This window comes from Trichechus manatus, unplaced genomic scaffold (genome assembly GCF_000243295.1).
Source record: "Trichechus manatus latirostris isolate Lorelei unplaced genomic scaffold, TriManLat1.0 scaffold00097, whole genome shotgun sequence".
In the NCBI taxonomy this organism is placed as follows: domain Eukaryota; kingdom Metazoa; phylum Chordata; class Mammalia; order Sirenia; family Trichechidae; genus Trichechus; species Trichechus manatus.
The window spans coordinates 3861927-3884607 of record NW_004444033.1 but is presented as its reverse complement, the minus strand read 5'-3'; the positions used below and the strand labels follow the sequence as shown (position 1 = coordinate 3884607).

The 22681-nt window shown below is 41.8% G+C and overlaps 1 protein-coding gene across 1 annotated transcript in view; it reads right to left on the bottom strand.

The window, feature by feature from the left end:
• Positions 1-18458, bottom strand: part of AHCYL2 (adenosylhomocysteinase like 2) — a 188807-nt gene extending 170349 nt beyond the window's left edge. Inside the window, exon 1 of the mRNA XM_023737098.1 lies at positions 18074-18458. Within this exon, the coding sequence (XP_023592866.1) occupies positions 18074-18436 (363 nt within the window). The 5' untranslated portion in view covers positions 18437-18458. The remainder of the gene's footprint in view (positions 1-18073) is intronic.
• Between the last annotated feature and the right edge of the window lie 4223 nt (positions 18459-22681).

The following is a 22681-nucleotide window of genomic DNA, read 5'->3' as shown; positions in this document are numbered from 1 at the left end:
GAGGCTTAACTGGTTTAACCTAATGCTCTTGAATAGGATCAGTATTGCTTTAGAATTGCCAAGTATCATGTTGACATATAGTACACTCGGTTCCTGTTGTTATTACCTAGGCTGAGAGCCTGCAAACCCTTGGGCTCTTTCCAAAGATTTATTAACTTTCAGAGCTATCTGACAGAGAATCTAAGCAAGAATGTTATATACAAGAGCTGAAAAGTTAATGTTAAAGTCTCCGCGTGTGACTGCATCAGGGGTTACTTTCATTCAAAGGACTGAGGCAACTGGGCTGGTAAGCGGGGAGAAGTATACTGTAAATCAATAGCCTACAACTTGGGCTCAGTTCAATAATCACAAGTAATTATTAAGCACCTATTATGTGTCAGCATTAAACTGCAAGAGCCATTAAACTGCTATGAGTCGACTCCACGGCAACAGGTTTGGTTTAGTTTGATTTATGATAACTCAGAGGAGGGGTACTGGTGGTTCAGTGGCAGAATTCTCTCCTTCTATGCAGAAGACTGGGGTTTGATTTCTGGCCAATGCACCTCATACAAAACCACCACACACGTCTGTCAGTGGTGGCCTGCGTGTTGCTATGATACTGAACAGGTTTCAGCAGAGCTTCCAGACTAAGATGGACTAGGAAGAAAGGCCTGGAAATGTACTGCCAAAAATCAGCCAATGAAAACACTACATCGTAATGGTCGGATCCCCAGCCGATCATGGGGATGGTACGGGACCAGGCAATGTTTCAGTCTCCTGTGCGTGGGGTTGAGATGAGTCAGAGACTCACTAGATGGGAGCTAACAACAACAACATGATAACCCAGAAGACAGCATTACAGAATTAGCTATGCAGGATAAACTACGCAGATTAATGAGTGTATTCGAACTGGAAATAATAAACCCTAAGAGTTCAGCTGCTAACCAAAAGGTCAGCAGTTCGAATCCACCAGGCGCTCCTTGGAAACCCTATGGGGCGGTTCTACTTTGTCCCATTTGGTCGCTATGAGTCAGAATCGACTCGATGGCAACGGGTTTGGTTTGGTTTTTATGCGGCAGTTGTACTCTGCCCTATAGGGCTCAGCGGCAGTGGGTTTAGTTTGGATCCCTGGTGGCATAGTGGTTAAGAGCTCAGCTGCTAACCAAAAGGTCAGCAGTTCAAATCCACCAGCTGTTCCTTGGAAACCCTATGGGACAGTTCTACTCTGTCCTATAGGGTCGCTATAAGTCAGAACTGACTCGATGTCATCTAACAACAACAACATCATCATTATCAAGCAGTATGAGAAAAAACTGTGGGCTAAAAAGCTTACTGAAGCATTACTGAGGAGCAAGTAGAGAATAAGGCTGGGAGCCAATGATTTCAGCTTGACAATAAGTAGGCTCTAGAAGTTCTCCATGTTGTAGCAAGGCCCTGGTCAACAATGTGGAGAGAAGAGGTCTCAAGTGCTAAATACAAGCTCTTTATTCAAAGCAACCCAAGTGAGCCTTTTATTTTTTAACAGCTGTTTATTTATTAATGTATAAAATCATTTATGTAAAGTTCATAAACACACAAAACAGTGTTACATATTGTTTGTTAATAATATATATATTGTTGTTAGGTGCCATTGAGTTGCTTTTCAACTCATAGTGACCCAATGTGACAGAGTAGAACTTCCCCATAGGGTTTCCTAGGCTGGGAAGGGCATCATGCTTGGTAAAGTAGAGGGTCAGTGAAAAAGAGACCCTCAAAGAGATGGACTAACACAGTGGCTGCAACAATGGGCTCAAACACGTAACAATTGTGAGGACGGAGCAGGACAAGGTAGCGTTTCATTCTGTCATACACGGGGTCGCTATGAGTTGGAACCTAACAACAATAATCTTTATGGGAGCAGATCATCAGGTCTTTCTATCACAGAGCTGCTGAGTTAGTTCGAACCACCAACCTTTCAGTTAGCAGTCAAGTGCTTAAGCGTTGCACCATATATTAAAAGAATTAAAACCTGAAGGGGAATTATAAACAACAAATTTTGGACAACAGTTACCTCAGTGATGGGAGGGAGAGACGGAAAGAAGAAGAGGAATGAAGAGAGATGGGGTACAAAAAGTCTTCAATTTTATCTATCACATTTTAGTTCTTTAAAATATCTAAAGAAAATTTTGCAAAATGCTGACATTTCTTAAACTGAGTTATGAGTACAATTTTATCAGTTCTCTACCATATATCTGAGATAATTTCATAATTAAAAAAAAAAAACTAACAGGTTTTTGGTCAAATGAATACACATACATATATCAAGTCAAAAGAGAAAAATAATCTCTTTTTGGAACCTACATTTATCACTCTGGTGTGACAGAAACGGTCCCATATTTATACACACAAACATGCTGGAGATATCAGGTCTCTTTTTCCCAAAAAAGATACTTCTCACAAGATGCTCTTCCAGGCATGAAAAAAAACCTGGCTATGCAGCTACCAGTGATCTCTCTATCAGAACCAATACAATCCAGCGTGCATCCCCCACCCACAAGGTATAATTTAAAAGTTTTTAATTTATACTAAATTATCCCCAAGTCATTCTTAAGTTCCATCACAGGTGTCTATGCAAACCTTTACCACAAATCACCCAACAGGTATAAAGCTCACAACTACATCTTTCTACATTAAGTGAAATCTCCCCTTCCCAACCCTACATTCTACAGTTCCAACATGCACAGAGGACTCAACCTAAGTTCCTCCACATAGGTGCAGGGATTCTGCACCTTCCAATCCTGGGCAGATTTACGTGAATCAGATATCAAGGGAATGTGTTAATTAAGGGGAACTGAGTATGGAGCTCTGCTTAACCAGCAACCTAGGATGCAAGCTCCTGAGAGAAAATGAGAGGAGGATGACTTTCCATCCAAGCACGATGAGAACAAGCAGTTCCAGAAACAGGAATTCAAACAAAACTGGCTCTGTAGCTTTCACTGTTCTGCAGACCCAATGGCAGCCCATCTGTTTTTGCTCATTTTCTGGCTCAATTAAAAGTATCTTAGGCAGCCAATTAATCTTAATTACTGTCAGTAAGTTGTACATCTGTGAAAAGCTGAACTGGCAAAAGTTGTGTGATAGATACATTGACCTGTTAACCCGTTGTCATCAAGTCGATTCCAACTCATAGAGACCCTATAGGACAGGGCAGAACTGCCCCAGAGGGTTTCAAAGAGAGCGCCTGGTAGATTCGAACTGTCGACCTTTTGGTTAGCAGCCATAGCTCTTAACAACTATGCCACCAGGGTTTCCAGATATATTGACAGTGACAGGAAAAAAAAAAAAAAGAGTAGCTGCTGAGACTCCTTATGTACGATCAAACCACCCCATGGGTTTTGGTTCCTTGGTTTGCAGGTTTAGGGTCATGGTTTCATGGGACATCGCAATTTAACTGGCCCCATAACATGTTCAGTGCTTCTACTCTACCTCCAAGTTCACTGCATAGTGCCTGGAGTCTTAAAAGCTTGCAAGTGGTCATTCAAGGTACAACAATTGGTCTCTATTCTCCTGGAGCAGAAGAGGAAGAAGGAGAGTCAAGAAGGAGAAGAAATGGGTAGCTAATAGCCTCCATGAACAACTGCCTCCTTTGCCATAAGACCAAAAGAACTAGATGGTGCCCAGCTACCATTACTGAACATTTTGATCGAAGATTCTATAGAAGAATCTTGATCAAAATGGGGAAAACGCAGAACAGAATTTCAAATTCTCATAGAATCTAGTCTTTCTGGAGCCATAGAGGCTGGATGAATCCCTGAAACTATTGCCGTGAGATAATCTTTAAATCTAAAACAAAAAATATCCTCTTAAGTTTTCTTAAAATCAAACAATAATTTAGCTTAACTAACCACACACCGTTCCCGTCAAGTCCATTCCGACTCATAGAGACCCTATAGGACAGAGTAGTACTGCCTCAGAGGGTTTCAAAGAGAGTGCCTGGCGGATTCACACTGCTGACCTTTTGGTTAGCAGCCAAGCTCTTAACCACTGCACCACCAGGGCTCCATTCTTGAGACTAGGAGGTAAAAAATAGTCATGAAACACATAATTTAGCTTAACTAATAAAGAATATCTACCTTGAGCATTGTGATCTTTTAAGAACTATCTATACTGGATCAAATTGACAACAGCAACTCAAAAGATAAGACAGGAAACTCAGGAGGCAGTGAATGAATGTTAATGAGGGAGGAACAACTCGGGAAAGGAGGGTGAGAACGCTTGCACAACTCGAAGAACGTAATCGATATCACTGAATTATACATGTAGAAACTGTTGAATTGGTGTGTGTTCTGTTGTATATATTCTCAACAACAGAAATAAATTACTAAAAAAAGTCCTTTAGAAAAATAAATTATATCCAAAAACAAAGTACCTTAGGGAGAATATTTGACCCTTCTCCTCAAAATAACTATGGACAACGCTATTCAAATATTACGAAAAGCTCAGTTTTAAGCATTACATGATAGGGGTCAGTGTATGTGTGTCTGTGTGTGTGCATCTCTCGGGAGGGGGTCTCAATGTGTGTGTAGATCTGTGTGGGGTTGTCTCTGTGGGTGTGGGGGGGTGACTCTGGATACACATGGGGTTTTCTCTCTGTGGGTGTGCAGGGGGGTCTCTGTGTGCGAGGTCTCTGTGAGAAGGGTCTGTGAAGGGCATCTGAGGGGCTCTGTATGCGGCGGGATCTCTGTGTAGGGCAGTCTGTGTGTGTGTCTCTATGAGTCTCTGTGGGTCTCTATGTACATGTGTCTGGCTTGTATATCTGTGTCTTTGTGTTATGGTTCTGTGTCTACCAAGTTTTTTATTACAACTTTTATAACAAGTTTTATTGCAAGCTTCCACCCTGCCACAAGATCCTAAAAAGGTTTTCTTGCTTCTCTACTCTGAAGTTTCATAAAAGAAAAATATGAAATGAGACTAACTGCTAAGCCAATGACTGCTCCACAATGAGTGAAAAACTGAGGTTCTGGCACATGCACGCTAGTGCAGGTCCACAGTTGCCTGCGACTGTGCATTTCTAACAAGCTCCCAGGTGATGCCAAAGCTTCTGGTCATGGACCCAGTTTCAGTAGCAAGAATATAAAGGATTCCAAACCTAATAAGCTGCCTCTGACTATAACTAAGACTTCCCATGTAGATTTTCCAGAGTATTCTCTGACTGACTTACATGTGTATCAGATCAGCTTGAGGATGATATAGCTGACTCTAAATCAGAAGTTATTGCTTTGTTTTAAATATGAATCTCTGGTAAGTTTGGTTTGCATGAGCCAGTCTTAAGAGGTCAATTACCTCTAAGTGTATGACAAATGTGAGTTTTTGGATTTGTAAAACTGGAACATGGAAATGTCACAAAGGTTCTGCTACAATGTGAAGCCTCTTGAGTAGACAACCAACTAGCTTTCCTAAGGAGATACACCTCTATTTCAAGGCTGACCTCTTCAAACTGCAACAATTCCTGCTTCCAGCATTGCTCAAATTAAACCGTTGCTGTTGTTAGGTGCCGTCAAGTTGATTTCGACTCATAGCAGCCCCATGTGACACAGCAGAACTGTCCCCACAGAGTTTTCTAGGCTGTAATCTTTATGGGAACAGATTGTCAGCTCTTTGTCCCATGGAGCCGCTGGGTGGGTTTGGGTTCAAACCATCAACCTTTAGGTTACCAGCTCAGCACTTAACCACTGCACCACCAGGGATCCTTCATATTAAACTGGATAATAGTTACTATTTATTTATTTACATGACTATACTCCCTACCCTCTCCTTGAGAGCAAGAATGGTATCTTGTGGATTTTATAACCCTAGCACTTAGCAGTGTTTGGCACACAACAGATAAGTGGTTTTTGTGCGGAAGAAGCTCACAATGCAGTAGGGGAGATTATTAGACAAGTACCCGGAAGCAGTAAAGTTGCTTCTCTACTTCTGTAATATAGTGCAGCACAGACCCTAAAACAGGAAACAAGATTACACCAATCATCATTTCACCTTTATAGAAACAAGAGATATTAATTAATCTAGTAAAAACTCCTATTTCTGTCTCCCAAAGCACACAATGACCCAAGACTGGACTCAGTCAAGCTTTATCCAAAAAGTTTTGTTGAAGAAGATTCTTACTGCATTTACCTGCCAGGAAAAGAAATGCCTATTTAACTTGGAGCAGGTGATGCCAACTTTGAAAGGTAGATACTCAAAACTACCAAACCAGAGCAAAACATCTTCTTCCTACAGCCTTATCACACATACTCAATTCCTGGCAATGCCTAAAAAAAAAAATGAGATATTATCTTGGAAAGGGATTACACAGTATTATATTTTTCAAGCTCAGTATAACTGTAGCAGTTCCTCTGTAGGCTACTGTTGCACTAAGACATGTATTTGAGATGTCACTGAGGACCCAATTTCCATCAAACAATTTAATCTATATCCACTAAACTAAAAGTGTAATTTGCTAAAACATCAAGTGCTTCTATGAAATAACTTACTACAAGCACTACAATTATTAGTAACAGGATGGTAATTTTCAGTGTCTTTCTTAAGTAAACACAGTCTTTAATCAAAAAGTATTTACTAAGTTATTTCTACATGTCCAGCTAAAAGTTAAGGAAGAAAAACAACGAAACACAAAGTTAAAGAGAAAGAAACAATCATAGAACAAACCAGTAAAAGTAAAATATTAAATATTATTTGAGAACAAATGAAAATAAATTCCAGTGGATTTAGGACCGAAATATAATAAACAACCATAAAAACAATTGAAGAAAATATAGAAGAATTCGTTTACAAACTTAGTGTAGGAAAGACCATTCCAAGACACAAAATGTTTAATCCGAAAAGGAAAAAAACTACTAAATCTGATTACATAAAAATGTTTAAATCATAAACAGTTACAAGTCAACAAGAAATACAAACCAAAAAACCAAACCTGCTGCCATCAGGTTGATTCTGACCCATAGTGACCCTAGAGGACAGAGCAGAACTGCCCTATAGGATATCCAAGGAGCGGCTGGTGGATTTGAACTGCCAACCTTTTGGTTAGCAGCTGTATCACTTAACCACTGTACCACCAGGACTCCTAAGAAGAAACAAACAAGGAAAAAATCTATACACAAAGAATTAATATCCAGAATATACAATGAATTCCTAACAAAGCAACAAGAAAAATACAATCAAATAGGGGGGCAAAGATTTTTGTCTGTTTTGTTCACTGCTTTATATCCAGCACTTGACATATAGCAGCCACTCAATAAATATTAGTTGAATGCATAAACATGAACAGGCAATTCCCAGAAAAAAATATAAATTTCCCAATAAATGCATGAAAATATTCTCACCATCAAAAAAAAAAAGAAGCCTGTTGCCGTCAATTCCGACTCATAGCAAACATACAGGACAGGGTAGAACTGCCGAATGAGGTTTCCAAGGATTTGAACTGATGGATTTGAACTGCCGACCTTTTCGTTAGCAGCAGAGCTCTTAACCACTACACCACCAGGGCTCCTACCATCATTATAAGCAGGGAAATTCAAATAAAACAATAGTAAAATACTGTCTCCATTAAAGACGGAAACCATCCAGTATTGGTGAAGGGATGGTGAAAAAGTTTTCTTATATACAGTTAGTCAATGTGTAAAATAGTACTGCATTTTTTAAGGTAATATGACATTATGTATTAAATATATAAGTTATTATAAAACTACAAATCTCTCTGTACAAATATGAATGTATATTTGTAGAAAAAAATCTAGAAAGGTAACTTGGTAGCAGAAGTAGTCACCTCTGGGAAGGGGAATGAGATTGACTGAGAGCCAAGCAAGGCCTTTTGCTTTATTAGACTGAATTACTTTGCAAGAATATATTCATATATTACTTGTATATGTAAAATTATTTTTTTTAAAAAATAATGAAGTACCCACTGGCAACTACAGATTCAGCGGTAGATATTTCTACATACACGATTGGAGGTGCAGCTCATACAGAACACACAAGGGATAAAGTCAGGGAAACCTCTTAAACATAACCAAACACCTAGAGGGATGAATCTCCTAGACTAGAAGACAAAGGATTATAGATTCGGGGGATATCTATGTCAACTGACACAACATAGTACATACTAAGTCAGTGTTCTGTGTCCTACTTTGGTGAGTAGCATCTAGGGTCTTAAAAGCTTGTGATTGGCTATCTAAGATACAACTATGGATCTCTTTCCATCCAGAGCAAGGGAGAGTAAACGAGACCAAAGACTCAAGGGAGCAATTAGTCCGAAGGACTAACGGACCACATGATTCACAGCCTACACGACCCCGAGACCAGAAGAGGTAGATGGTGCCCAGCTACCACTACCAACTGCTCTGACTGGGATCACAACAGAGGGTCCTGGACAGAGCAAGAGAAAACTGTAGAACAAAAAAATCAAAGTCACAAAAAAGATCAGGCTTGCTGGTCTGACAGAGACTGGAGGAACCCCCAAGACTATGGCCCTAACACATCCTTCTGACCTGGAAATGAAGCCATTCCCAGAGACCACCTCCTAGCCAGCCAAACAATTTATAAGCACATAAGATAAACAATAACATCCAACAGGAACATACTCCTTAGAACAATCAATTACAACATGAGAAGGCAGGAAAACCCCCAAAACCAAACCCATTGCTATCGAGTCGATTCCTACTCACAGTGACCTTATAGGACAGAGTAGAGCTGTCCCACAGGGTTTCCAAGGAGCAGCTGGTGGATCTGAACTGCCGACTTCTTGGTTAGCAGCCATAGCTCTTAACCACAGCACCACCAGAGCTCCAGAGAAGGCAGGAAGGGATAATCAGGGTGAAAGAAAATGGGGAAATCCAGGGTGGAAATGGAGAGAGTGCTGACACATTGTGGGGAATAAAACCAAGGTCATGAAACACTTTATGTAAAAATTATAGAATGGGAAACTAACTTTCTCTGTAAACTTTCACCTAAAGCACAATAAACAATAAATAAATAAAGGTAAAATAGAAATAGTAGTAATAATAATGAGAAAGTACCATTTAATTGATATGAGGAAAACATGAACAGATTTGGGGGATCAGACAGGAGATTTAAAAAGTCAGTTTTGGACCCATTAGTTTTAAAGTCCAACTGCAAGTAGATAGTTGTACATACATAGATTAGCATTCAGAACAGAGCTTTTGGCTGAAGAAATGTTTGGGAATTATTGGCACGTAGATTGATATTTGAAGCTCTGGTGGCGCAGTGGTTAAAGCACTCGGCTGCTAAGACAAAGGGTGGTTCAAATCTACCAGCTGCTCTGTAGGAGAAAGATATGACAGTCTGCTTCTGTAAAGATTTACGGCCTTGGAAATCCTATGGGACAATTCTACTCTGTCCTATAAGGTTGCTATGAGTCAGAATTGACTCAACGACAGTGGGTTAGGTTTTTTTGTTTGTTTGTTTAGATGACATTTAAAGGCATAGGAATAGTGCAGATGGCTTATGGTGAAAATAGCAGAGGTTCCAGTACCAAGAAGAAGGAGCCAATACAGAAGACTGAGAAGGAACAGCCAGAGAAATAAGAATAAAGCTAGTAAAGAGTCGTAGAAGACAAGAGAAGAGGGTGTTTTGGTAAGGAGTTGGTGTCAAATGCTACCAAGAGGTCTAATAAAAGGAGGACTGAAAACAGACTGCCATGTTTCCCAATCTGATGGAAACAACTGTAGCAAGAGAGTTTTGTTTTGGTCAAAAAAAGTACAGGCATCCCTCGGTATCTGCAGGGGACTAGTTTCAGGCCCCTTGCAGATACCAAAATCCCAGGATGCTCAAGTCCGTTATATAAAATGGGGTAGCATTTGCATATAACCTATGCACATCCTCCCATACACTTTAAATCATCTCTAGATTACTTATAATACCTAATACAATGTAAATGCTATGTAAATAGTTGTTTCAGCACAACTGAAGACTTGCTCTGGAAGGGAGACTTTTTCTTCTATGAGTTTCTGGAGCTCTTCTGGGAACGCTGACGCTGCCTGGGCATCAGCTGACGCCAATCATCCATGATCTTCAAGTTCTTGAGGATGTAGCGCTTTACAGAGCTGGCCAGCCCTCCCTTAGTCACCTGAAGTTCCTTCGTCTCACTCTCCTCAACCCCTTCACACTTAGCGTTTGCGGGATTGCTCTGACCTCTTCATTGCTTTTTAGGAGCCATTTTTTCGCAGAAACAAAGGATGCATGCAAAACAAACAGCGAACTAATGAGACATGAGGCAAACAATGCTGAAACAATGAGTGCTGGAGAGAGACTGAGGATCTGTGAAATGGCAGGAGGCTACAGCAGGGGATGTCTACACATCACTTCATTCGCGTGCATTCAGCGCAGTGCTTGGCATGTGGCAAATTCAAGTTCTGCTTTTTGGAACTTTCATCCAACCCCCCCGCCCCGGAATATTTCTGACCCACGGTTGGTTGAATCCGCAAATGCGGAACCCGTGGATATGGTGGGTTGACAGTAGTAGAGCAGGAGTGGGTTAAGAGTTCACGGGAAGAAAAAAAGTGTACACAGCATGTACAGAACACCTTAAGAAGTTTGGCTGTGAAAGGGAGTAGAAAGACAGGACAGTAGGAGAAAGGAGACATGGGGGTCAAAGATAAGGTCTTCAAAATGGGAAATGGCAGAGTAAGTTTGAATACTGAAGGAAAGGATCTAGTAGAAAGAGGACATAGCCAAGGAACAAGTTCTTTAAGAAGGCAGGAGAAAATGTGACTAGCACACTTCTGGAGGGATTGGCCTTTGATAGAAGGAGGGACACTTCTATCATAATAGGAGGGAAGGACGAAAAGGTGAGTACAGATGCAGGTAGGTTTGTAGATTTCGGAGGTACAAAAATGAAGGAATTTCCATTGGTGGCCTCTGTTTTCATAAAGAAGCATACAGCCTACCACTGGTTAAAAAAGAAAGAACGAGACACGTGAGAACTTTGAAATAGATTAGGTATAAAACAGTCATTTGCAGTAAGTGGGAACTTACTAGAGAACTATACAACATTGCTAGGCAATGCTGATTACACATATATGGTTGGTGAGTATAAATTTATAGTGACATCAACTCGCCTGGTTTTCTGAATTTCTCTAGCAACTGGCAGTATTATGGGTGTAGGCAATTAAGAAGGTGGATGGCTAGGTTCATTCAGTGTATCACTCAGTTCTACAAGCAACAAAAGAGAACTCTGGCTGAATTAAGCAGAAAAAGAATGTACTGAAAGGATACAAGGTAACTTTTAGAGTGGAGAACCTGCTTCAGAGCTACCAGCTAAAATTACCACACAGGTTACACACAGAAGGTTGTGACTGCTAATGCCCAACACGAGACACTGCAGCTTGGGTCACACCATTATCGTTCTGGGTACCAGGTGCCAATACTAATAGCACTGCTACCACTGGCCACATAACTTGATTTTGCTGCTAGAGACTGATGCCAGAAGGGGCTTTCTTTACTGTGGAAGTTGTGGAAATCACAGTGGAAAGGTCTGGGGGGACCGAATCTTTCTTTACAGAAGTAGACAGCCGCATCTTTCTCCTGCGGAGTGGATGGTGGGTTCAAACCACTGACCTTTCAGTTAACAGTTGAGCCCTTAACCACTGGGCCACCTGGGCTCCTTTCCAAAAGATACCTAATACAAAGTAAGTGCTCAGTAAACGGTAGCGATTATGAAGGTCATAAATACAAGAAAAGGCTTTCCAAGAAAAGATAGTTGACCGTATCAAATCTTTTAGAGTGACCAAAAGGGTTCATGTTAGAGCATTTGTAAAACATAAGTTTGTAGGGAAGATGAAGCCAGTTTTAGTCTCTGGTTACTTAACATTCAATGACAGCTTTGCAGTATTCAGAAAGGCTTTAAGCAAAAGTCTTGTAGTCACAGAAACTCAACTAACTGCTTCAGAACCTCTGTACCCTTCCTTAATACTGGTTCTGAGCTAAGAAGCACTAGATGCCCCAAACTGATACATTTCGACTGACAGACCCTTGAAAAACAAAGAATAGGAAATGACTACCTACTGATTCAAGAGGGACAATGGCTAACTGAATTTTTGCAGAATACAGCTGGAGGGGGGGGGGATTGAAAATCGTTACGTCTTAAATTATTTAATTTAATCAAAATAGTTTAAGACTTAGGAACTGCTATGGAAGATATTTTCAATCCACTACTGCTTTCTCCTCTGCTCTCACCAAATCTCAGGCCAGAGGTCTATAAATCCCACAGAAATCTGATCAAGTTTACTAAACCTCTTATTCCAAACCCAACCCACTGCTGTAAAGTCAATTCCGACTCATAGAGACCCTGGAGGACAGAGTAGGACTGCTCCATAGGGTTTCCAAGGCTGCAAATCTTTATGGAAGCGGAAGAGGAGCTGGTGGGTTCAAATCACTGACCTTTCAGTTAGCAGCCAAGCACTTAACCACTGCACTACCAGGACTCCTTAACCTCTTATTAGGTAAATGGTATTCCAATTCCTCTTAATTGTACCTACTACGTGAGCATGATGGCAAGATGGATCTCCTCCCATCAGCCTCTGTTGTAAAAAACCTCTCAATTATTTAAACAAGAACTACCATGAAACAAACCGCATATTCTTTATAAACAACTTGACAAAAGGTCTGGATAAAAATTCCAAATTTCTCCCTTTTTTTCTTCCACTGGAGTGGGTGGATACATCTTCAAGGAAAATGGTATTTTCCCTTTTTCAAGAACTACTCATTTCTTTAATTAACCAGCCACTAAGGACCTAAGAAGTTGTCCTCAAGACTTCAAGCACACAACTACAACTTCAATCCTGCACAACCTCTTAAAACAGCTCTTAATTTTCAAATGTTTTCCCAAATTCAAGGAGACTAGAATTCACAAATTACCTTTATTCGAAATAAGGGCTGTCCTGACAGAGACTGGAGAAACCCCAAGAGTACGACCCCGGACACCCTTATAGCTCAGTACTGAAGTCACTCCTGAGGTTCACCCTTCAGCCAAAGATTACACAGGCCTATAAAACAAAATAAGACTAAATGGGCAACCAGCCCAGGGACAAGGACAAGAAGGCAGGAGGGGACAGAAAAGCTGGTAATGGGGAACCCAAGGTCGAGAAGGGGGAGTGTTGACATATCACAGGGTTGGCAACCAATGTCACAAAACAGTACGTGTATTAATTGTTCAATGAGCAACTAGTTTGCTCTGTAAACCTTCATCTAAAGTACAGTAAAAAAAATTTTAAAAAAAGCAGAAAAATTTAAGAATAGTTATTACTTATTGTAATCTAATACAACAATTATTTATTAACTGTTAGAAACACATGACATCTGAAAATAACAAATTTTAATAAAAAAAAAACAAGGGCTGTTTTCTCAGAAAATTCATATGCTTCTATGAATATACGGGAAAACCTTCCACCAGCCTGAGGGAGCCCTGGTGGTGCAATGGTTAAGCGCTCAGCTAACTGAAAGGTTGGCAGTTCGAACTCACCAGCCGCTCCACGGGAGAACGATGTAGGATGTAGCAGTCTGCTTCCATAAAGAGTTACAGCCTTGGAAACCCTATGGGGCAGTTCTACTCTGTCCTACAGGGTCACTATGAGTCAGAATCAACTTGACAGCAGTGGGTTTGGTTTTTGGTTTCTAATTTTCAAAAAGTTTAATTACAGATTGATTCATAGAGAAGGTGGGACTTAAAGAACAGGGAAAAACTGTTAGCTGGACAGGAAAGGGGAACATATTCCTCAGGTACTTCAAATTCATTTATAACTTCAAAAAATAAGGATAAATTTCTCCGATTACCAGGAAATAAATTACTAATGTGAAAGCTGGATCACTGATCTTGAAATGTTATTCTATATATAAGATGCTCTTCTTTTCCTCTTCTAATCTTAGAATACTTTGAGGTTCTACAACTGGACAATTTTTTTTCCATCCTCTTCTTAAAGCCCTGACTCAGACCCTCCTTACTTTGGGCTTGGGATGACCTAAGCCTTAGCCAGTGAGCCTCACCTTAGCGTTCACTGAAGATTCTAAAAGACTTTGGGAGAAGGCAGAACCCGGCATCTAAAAAGCTAGAAAGAATCAGTGTGGCATAATGAAAAGGACATGGGCTTTAGAAGGAGACAGACCTAGGTTTAACTCTTACCTCTGCCACTTTCTAGATGTACAACCTTCGGCAAGACACTTAACCTCTCTTGACCTCATTTTCTCATCTGTAGAATGGAAATAATGTCATCTACATTCTCATTGTGTGGTCAGCATTAGAGAAACACCTATAAAAACTGATGGCACATAAAAGGCCCATTATTGGTAAGAATTACTAGGGTCAAACTGCCAACTGCCTTGCTGAACATTTTGCAAGGCTGTACTTTCCTAACCGGCAAAGGAGCCCTGTGTTTAAGTGCCATCAAGTTGGTTCCGACTCATAGCGACCCTATAGAACAGAGTGTAACTGCCCCATAGGGTTTCCAAGCAGCGGCTGGTGGATTTGAACTGCTGACCTTTTGGGTTAGCAGCCAAGCTCTTAAACCACTGTGCCACTGGGGCTCACTGCTCCCATATTCCAGGCTTCCATCCAAGTCATTCCATTTCAGTAACCTATAATTACCCAAATCAAGAGCTTAAAGAATTCAGGGCAAGAGAGAGCTAACATGGCTCAACTCATTCTCTCCTGACAGCAACAAAGCCAGTGTAATGTGGATACTTTGCCAAAAGACACAGAGTCTGGTTGAACATGGTCATTACTGATACTGATGTAAGCACAAACTAGTTGAGTTTCTTGGGCTCACAACCTTATTATCAGAATGTTGTAACTTTTCTGCAATACACCCCCTCCTGCCTTGTCTTCGCTGCGGTGCTATGACATTTCTTTTGTTCCATTTTCAAGAACACAAAGAGAGGAAATCTTCTCAACAAGTGCCACTGCTTTCACCCTGAACTTGTCCTCCCATTTCACAAATCACTTCTCACAAAGATTCTTGGTTTGCTGGGTTCACTTAGTGTGAGTTTATGAAGAAAAACATTATATATAAATATATCATAGCCACAAAGACAAGATCTGGCCCCCAGAGTACTAGTTACGGGATAAAGGTACGTGCCAAAGATAAGGTGTGGCTGAGGAACCTGCACACTACGTGTTCATTCTTATTAACTACTGCATTTGGGAACTCTGGCCCTTATAAAGTTTGTTTCCCTTGCTGTGGCTGAGCAGAATAAGATAACTAAGAAAACTGATAACAGATACATGAATGGAGTAAGGAAAACCATCAACAGAAATGTGACTTAAAATAAACAGCCTGTATGTGACAGTTACAAAATAAAAGTAACAGTCACTAGGTACATAGCCAAAGGCAGCTATTTCAATCCTCAGTCCCCCCAGTCCCTCCCTACACTATAATAAAAGGGGGAAATCACAGTCAGAATATTATTGAAATAGATAATCTGAGACTTAAGACAGGCTTACCAAATCAAAATGTCACACTGCAATCCCTTGGTGAGGTGACTTTAAACGTGGGGAAAGAAGGGTAGAATTATGCACTTATTTTCACTTAACCAATTTAATACAGGCAGTCCGGACTCCAAACGAGTTCTAAGTCTGTCTGTAAGTCAAATTTGAATGTAAATCAGAACCATTAGGTATGATTTGTATCTAATGTTAGTCAAACGTTTGTCTTAGTATCTAGTGTACCTTTCTATGCATAAAAACATTAAAGAAACACTTCCAGATACACTAAAACATCTTTAACACAATATAGTAATAATAATGTTTTGATGCCATGTTGCAAAGTAGCGTCCCTTTGTTATCACGAACCATGGTACTACCTCAGATTTTTAACATAACAGGCTTTCCGGGGATTGGTTCACGACTACAGGTTGTACATAAATCTGATGTTCGTAACCCGGGGACTGCCTGTATCAAGAAAGTTAAAGATTCTGTCCCCAAAAAAGCAGCTCTATCAATGTTCTTAATTGCATCATACAGCTGTATCCTCGTCCAGAGTTTCACCTGCTTAATTTCCAGTAGGAAAGTTGCTTTTTGGTGCAATTAACATAGTAAGGCAAGCTCAGCCCTGTCTTCCACAGCCTTGAGGCTGCTGAGTAAGTCTAGAATCATGGAACCTACATTTTTATGGAGGAAGGTGGTTCAATGACAGGAAAAATGGTGTAGAAGCGTATGTGATTTTTTTACTTTTTATACAGAATCTTTTAAACTATGTGTACGTTTTAGAGGAGTTCATGGTTATATACATTTAAACCATGCTGAGAATAAAATAAAATCAATTCTTCAGAGTAGAACTGCCCCACAGGGCTTCCAAGGCTGTAATCTTTACGGAAGCAGACTGCCACATCTTTCTCCAGTGGAGCAGCTGGTGGGTTCAAACTGCTGACCTTTCAGTTAGCAACCGAATGCTTAACCACTGTGGCACCAGGGCTCCTGATCTATAGTGTTAGTATCCTCATTTTACACAAGAGGAAACTGAGATTTAGAAAGTTTGGAAATTACCCAAAAATTAGTTAGTGGTGGAAGTAAGGTTTAAACTCAGGTCTGCCTGACCATAAACACCACGTTCTAAAAGAGCATGTTTTACCCTCAAGAAATCTAATCAAATTATAGATTTTACACACAAAAAAAGACCCTTGCTGTTGTTAGTTGCCATCAAGTCTTAATCACAGGAAAAACATCCAACCAAACTCATAAAGCAACTCAACTAGTCAAAAACAGAATTCAGATTTCCAACTCATGTCTAGGTACAATAGGGAGAACCACTGGTAACCATGCTGCCTCTCTAACCTCCTGTAATTCCTCCAGGAGCTTCATACTGTAAATGACAAGGACATTGTCCTAAGCCATCATTAAACAAATTCCCTCAGTCTTGCCTCTGACAGCATTTGTTTACCACCTATATTTGGGTAGTTAGAATGAAAAGGTCATCTGCTTTATAACTTAACCATGAAGCTATTACAACAAAAAAGTTTAGCTGAGCTCAAGGTTCCAATTCAGCTGAGTCCTACACAGAGAAACCAATGCAAACTTCACATCATTTTATTGCTATTCTGACAAAGCAATTAAAATCATTCAGAACGATCAAAGAGAAAACCATGAATCACTGCGTTCATATTGTGCCTGTGAAACTAGACCCATGATCCCTTTTTATATGATCCACATCAACTCTGTTTTTTCAACTATTTGCCTTTTTGTTATCCTGTGTTGATGTAGCTTTAAGACAGAAAGCAACACGCCGTTGATAGCCAAAGTAAGGATAATGTTTGGGTATCATACTACTACGCACACTTACTCCTTGGTGGTCTAAGGCTACTGCCTCTTCAAACTTATTTCTGAAAGAAGCTGGCAGCTGAGAGAGGAAAGCCCCACAGTGATCACTTTTCCCAAAAGTAGAAGTATTTTCCTCCTAACACTTTCAGATCGTAAAAAAATGAACCAGCCTTATAATCCTGAGCAAAGAGGAAAAACTTCAGGAAAAAGGAGTGAAGAGAATCTATTACTCTTCTATATTCACAGAAGAGGCAAGGATATTGCAGTCTCTCGAAATGAAGGACACAGCCTTGGCACTGCTCTACGGAAGCGGTCGGCCACAGAAAGGTAGAAAGTCACCATCTCTACAGAAACCAGACAACTCAGGATTTCAGTGCGAGGTACCTACACGTTACTCGTTCTCCAAGCAGAAAAGCTCTTTCCACCCTTGCTGGGTGAGCTCTCGTAAGCGGTAAGCTTTTCTACACCATCAAGGTCTCCTCCCTATAGTCTGGAACATGACACACAAGTGTGTTGGGGTCCAGGGGTGGGGGCGTAGTACTAGGTGCCTCTCCTCCCCTGCCTATTCCAAGGAGTCGAAGAGAGCGCTAACTCCATGATATCGCGAAGGGCGGCCGCTGCCCAGCACTGGGGCCCGATGGGGCATCTCAGGAGAGTGGGCTTGAGGGGGAACGGGGTCTCTTTGCTCCCAGGACAAGAAAAGAAGGCGTGGAGGGCGCCGCGCCGTGCCGAGTATCTGCGGTTCCCCCAGCCCTCCCAGCCTCTCCACGAGAGGCAGCCCGGCCCTAATACCTTCTTGACTGTGCGCGGCGCCTCGGTGACGATGCCGTCGGGGCTGACCAGGGCCTCGCCGCCGTCGCGGTGCCGCTGATGCTGGTGATGCGGGTCGCTCCGCTTCATGGCCGACGCCTGAGGCACCTTCCCGGCGGCAGGGCTGAGCGCGGCAGCGGGCCCCGAGCCCGGGCCGGGGGCCGGGGGCCGCTCCGCGGCCGGAGCTGGAGCCTCAGGGTCCCCGCCGCCAGCCGGGGGAGACATGGCGCCTACAGCCGCCGTGCTCAGTCCTAGTTGCAGTTCTGCCTCGGAGGGGCTCAGGTCCTTCAACTCCACCTCAGGCACCTTGGCGGCAGCCGCTGCTGACACAACCTGCACCGACATCACCGCCTCCGCCGCAACCGCCGCCTCGGGCTCCAGCTCCGGCTCGGCCCCGCCTCCTGCCTCCCTTCCCTCCCCCATTCCCCCACTCCTCCCCTCCATCGCCTCCGCTCCCACCCCCTTCCTTCACCCGGCCGCCCGCCCGGGCCTGTCCTGCCCTACCCCGCCCCTCCCCAGCCCGGCCCTTGCGCGAGGTGCGACGGAACCTGTAGTGCGCTTGCTCCCAGCGGCGCGCGCCGAAAAGACTGTGGGACCTCAGCTCCCGACCTGCACCGCGCGCCCCCCGAAGGGGAGAGCCTGCAATGCCCCCTGGGAGTTGTAGTCCCTTTGGTCCCTTCCTCCGGAAGGTTGGCTAGAATTCTATAGGGAAGAGGGAGCTCTGGGGAGGGTGACTATCGGAAAGGACTAAGGATAGATGACCTGAAGAAGGGGATAAGGAAGAGAAAGTCTCCAGAGGAGTTGCAGCTTCCGGGGAGGAAACACTAGAAACCCCATGGACGGGAAGGTAGGGGAGGATGACTTGTTATCCTGACAGCGTGAATTTCCTGTGTGCGTGCACGTCTGCGATCACGTGCGCGGGCATTTAAAGGCAGAGGGCAGCGTCATGTGAGGAGACCACAGCCAGAGGCTTAAAGTGGCTTGATTTTTCTATCAACGTGAAATCGGAACCCTAACACCTTGGTGAACTAACGGTTTTGTTTTTAGAAAGAATAAAATGAGACCTTGACTGCTGTGATGGTTTCTATCACATTCTGGGTTTGGAAGTTAAAATCAGCTTAAAAAGAACTTAAGTATCACTAGGTCGAACTTTAAAGGCTGAGGAATTACGAGTTGCCTTAAACAAGGCCAATTTTTTTTTATCTATTAACTCAACTTGGAAAAGACACCATTGTCTTGGTCATCTAGTGCTGCTATAACAGAAATCCACGAGTGGATGGCTTTAACAAAGAGAAGTTTATTCTCTCACAGTCCAGTAGGCTGTAAGTCTGAATTCAGGGCAATGGCTCCAGGAGAAGGCTTTCTCTCTCTGTTGGCTCTGGAGAAAGGTCCTTGTGATGCATCAGTCTTCCTTTGGTCTGGGAGGATCTCAGCTTATTAACCCCAAGTCCAAAGGACAGTCTCTGCTTTCTTGATGGAATGAGGTCCCCCTGTCTCTCTGCTTGTTTGTCTCTTTATATGTCAAAAGAGATAGGCTTAAGACACTAACTAATCTTGTAAATCTCATCAATATAACTGCCAATAATCCATCTTATTATATCACAGTGACAGAATTTATAACACATAGGAAAATCACATCAGATGACAAAATGGTAGACAACCACACAATACTGGGAATCATGACCTAGCCAAGTTGACAGACATTTTGGGGGAATATGATTCAATCTATGACAACCCTCTCTTCACTTATAAACGTGGTTAGATTCCAAAGACCATGTGAAATCAGTGTTATGCGAAAATGGAGGATGACTACATCATTACCAAGTTATGCCAAATTATATCATTACATAACTGCCAAACCACGGAGAATCATGGCCCAGCCAAGTTAACACATAAACTTAACCATGAAAGCCAGCATTATTCTCTCCTCGCACCTCGGCATTCGTTACATCGTTAATGCACAAAATAGTAGATACTTTGCTATTGTCGTGAATGGGAACTGTCAGATAACAAGATAGTCGATAAGTGAGGAGAAGGCGTAATATGAATTCAGTTAAAGGTATTAGCATATCCCCCTCCACACACACACCGCAAAAAAACAACAAACCAGTTGCCGTGGAGTCAGTTTCAACTCCTGGTGACCCCATTGTGTAAGAGCGGAACTGTGCTCCATAGAGTTTTCTATGGATGATTTTTCAGAAGTAAATTGCTAGGCCTTTCTTCCAAGGAACGTCTGGGTGGAGTTGACCCTCCAACCTTTCGGTTAGCATCCAAGCATGTTAACTGTACTATCTAGGGACATAACCTAGCAACATAAAACAAAAGCAAACTCACTGCTGTTGAGTCAATTTGAACTCATAGTGATCCTATAGGACAGAGTAGAACTGCCCGTAGGGTTTCCAAAGAGCAGCTGGTGGATTGAAATTGCCGACCTTTTGATTAGCAGTCTGAGCTCTTAACCACTGCCAGAGCTCCAGATAGCAACATAGAGGAATATTAACTAAAATAAGAATAATGGTTTCCCTAAGTTACGAGACTTGGGGCAATATTTAATTTCTTCTTTGTACTTTACTGTTTCATTTAAAATCTTTACATTTATTTTAAAAGGTGTAAATACAAAACATATATGGCAGTTTTACTTTTAATAGGAAAAAGGTATCTGAGGAAACAGCCCAAATGTCCATCAAGAGATGAATGGATAAACAAAATGTGGTACATACATACAATGAAATGTCATAAAGACCAAGTTTTGATACATGCTATGATGTGGATGAACCTTGAAAACATTATGCTAAGTGAAATAAGTCACACACAAAAGGACAAATATGATCTCACTTACATGAAATATCTAGAATAAGCAAATGCATAGATAGAAAGAGATAAGTTATCAGGCTGGGGATAGGGAGAAATGGGGAGTTGTTGCTTAAGGTGTACTTGGTTTCTGTTGGAGGTGATTACAATTTTTTTTGGAAATGGGTAGTGGGATAGTGGTGATGGCTGTACAGCGTGGTGGATGTGATTACTGTTATGGAATTGTACACTTAAGGCTGATTGAAACAGCAAATTTTTTGTGATATATATATATTTGTTTTTACTACAATAAAAAAATTGCCCAGATTAGGACCAAAATGGTTAAAATTCAATTCATAAACAGATCATGGTCTGAGGCCATAGAGAAAGAAGACTGGATTGCTAATTAGTCAAGATTACCTGGTTTAGTCCAGATTACCCCGCTAATTAGCCATATGGGCTTAGGTAAGTACCTGTGGCAAAATATTGAACAACACAGGAAGCATCAAAGAAAGATGGAAGGAATACACACAGTCACTGTACCAAAAAGAATTGGTCCATTTTCAATCATTTCAGGAGGTGCATATGATCAAGAACTGATAATACTGAAAGAAGTCCAAGCTGCACTGAAGGCATTGGTGAAAAGCAAGGCCCCAGGAATTGACAGAATACCAATTGAGATATTTCAACAAATGGATGCAATGCTGGAAATGCTCACACATCTGTGCCAAGAAATTTGGAAGACAGCTGCCTGGCCAATGGACTGGAAGACTCATTAACCACCTTCGATATGCAGATGACACAACCTTGCTTGCTGAAAGTGAAGAGGACTTGAATCACTTCTGGATGAAGATCAAAGACTACACCCTTCAGGATGGATTACACCTCAACATAAAGAAAACAAAAATCCCCACAACTAGACCACTAAGCAGCATCATGGTAAATGGAGAAAATACTGAAGTCATCAAGAATTTCATTTTACTTGGATCCACAATCAACGTCCATGGAAGCAGCAGTCAGGAAATCAGACGACAGATTGCATTGGGTAAACCTGCTGCAAAAGACCGGTTTAAAGTGTTAAAAAGCAAAGATGTCACCTTAAGGACTAAGGTGCGCCTGACTCAAGCCATGATATTTTCAGTTGCCTCATATGCATGCAAGATCTGGACAATGAATAAGGAAGACTGAAGAAGAATGGATGCCTTTGAATTATGGTGTTGGCAAAGAATATTGAATATACCATGGACTGCCAGAAGAAGGAACAAATCTGTTTTGGAAGAAGTTCAGCCAGAATGCTCCTTAGAAGTGAGGATGGTGAGACTTTGTGTTATGTACTTTGGACATGTTATCAGGAGGGACCAGTCCCTAGAGAAGGACATCATGCTTGGTGTTATAGATTGAATTTTATCCCCCAAAAATATGTGTCAAATTGGCTAGGCTATGATTCCCAGTATTGTGTGATTGTCCAACATTTTGTCATCTGATGTGATTTTCCTATGTGTTGTAAATCCTACCTCTATGATGTTAATGAGGCAGGATTAGAGGCAGTTATGTTAAGGAGACAGGACTCAATCTACAAGATTAAGTTTTGTCTTAAGTCAATCTCTTTTCAGATATAAAAGTGAGAAGCGAGCAGAGAGACATAGGGACCTCATACCACCAAGAAAGAAGCACCAGGAGCATAGCGCATCCTTTGGACCCGGGGTCCCTGTGCTGAAAAGCTCCTCATCCAGGGAAAGATCGATGGCAAGGTCCTTCCTCCAGAGCCAACAGAGAGAGAGCACCTTCCCCTGGTGCTGG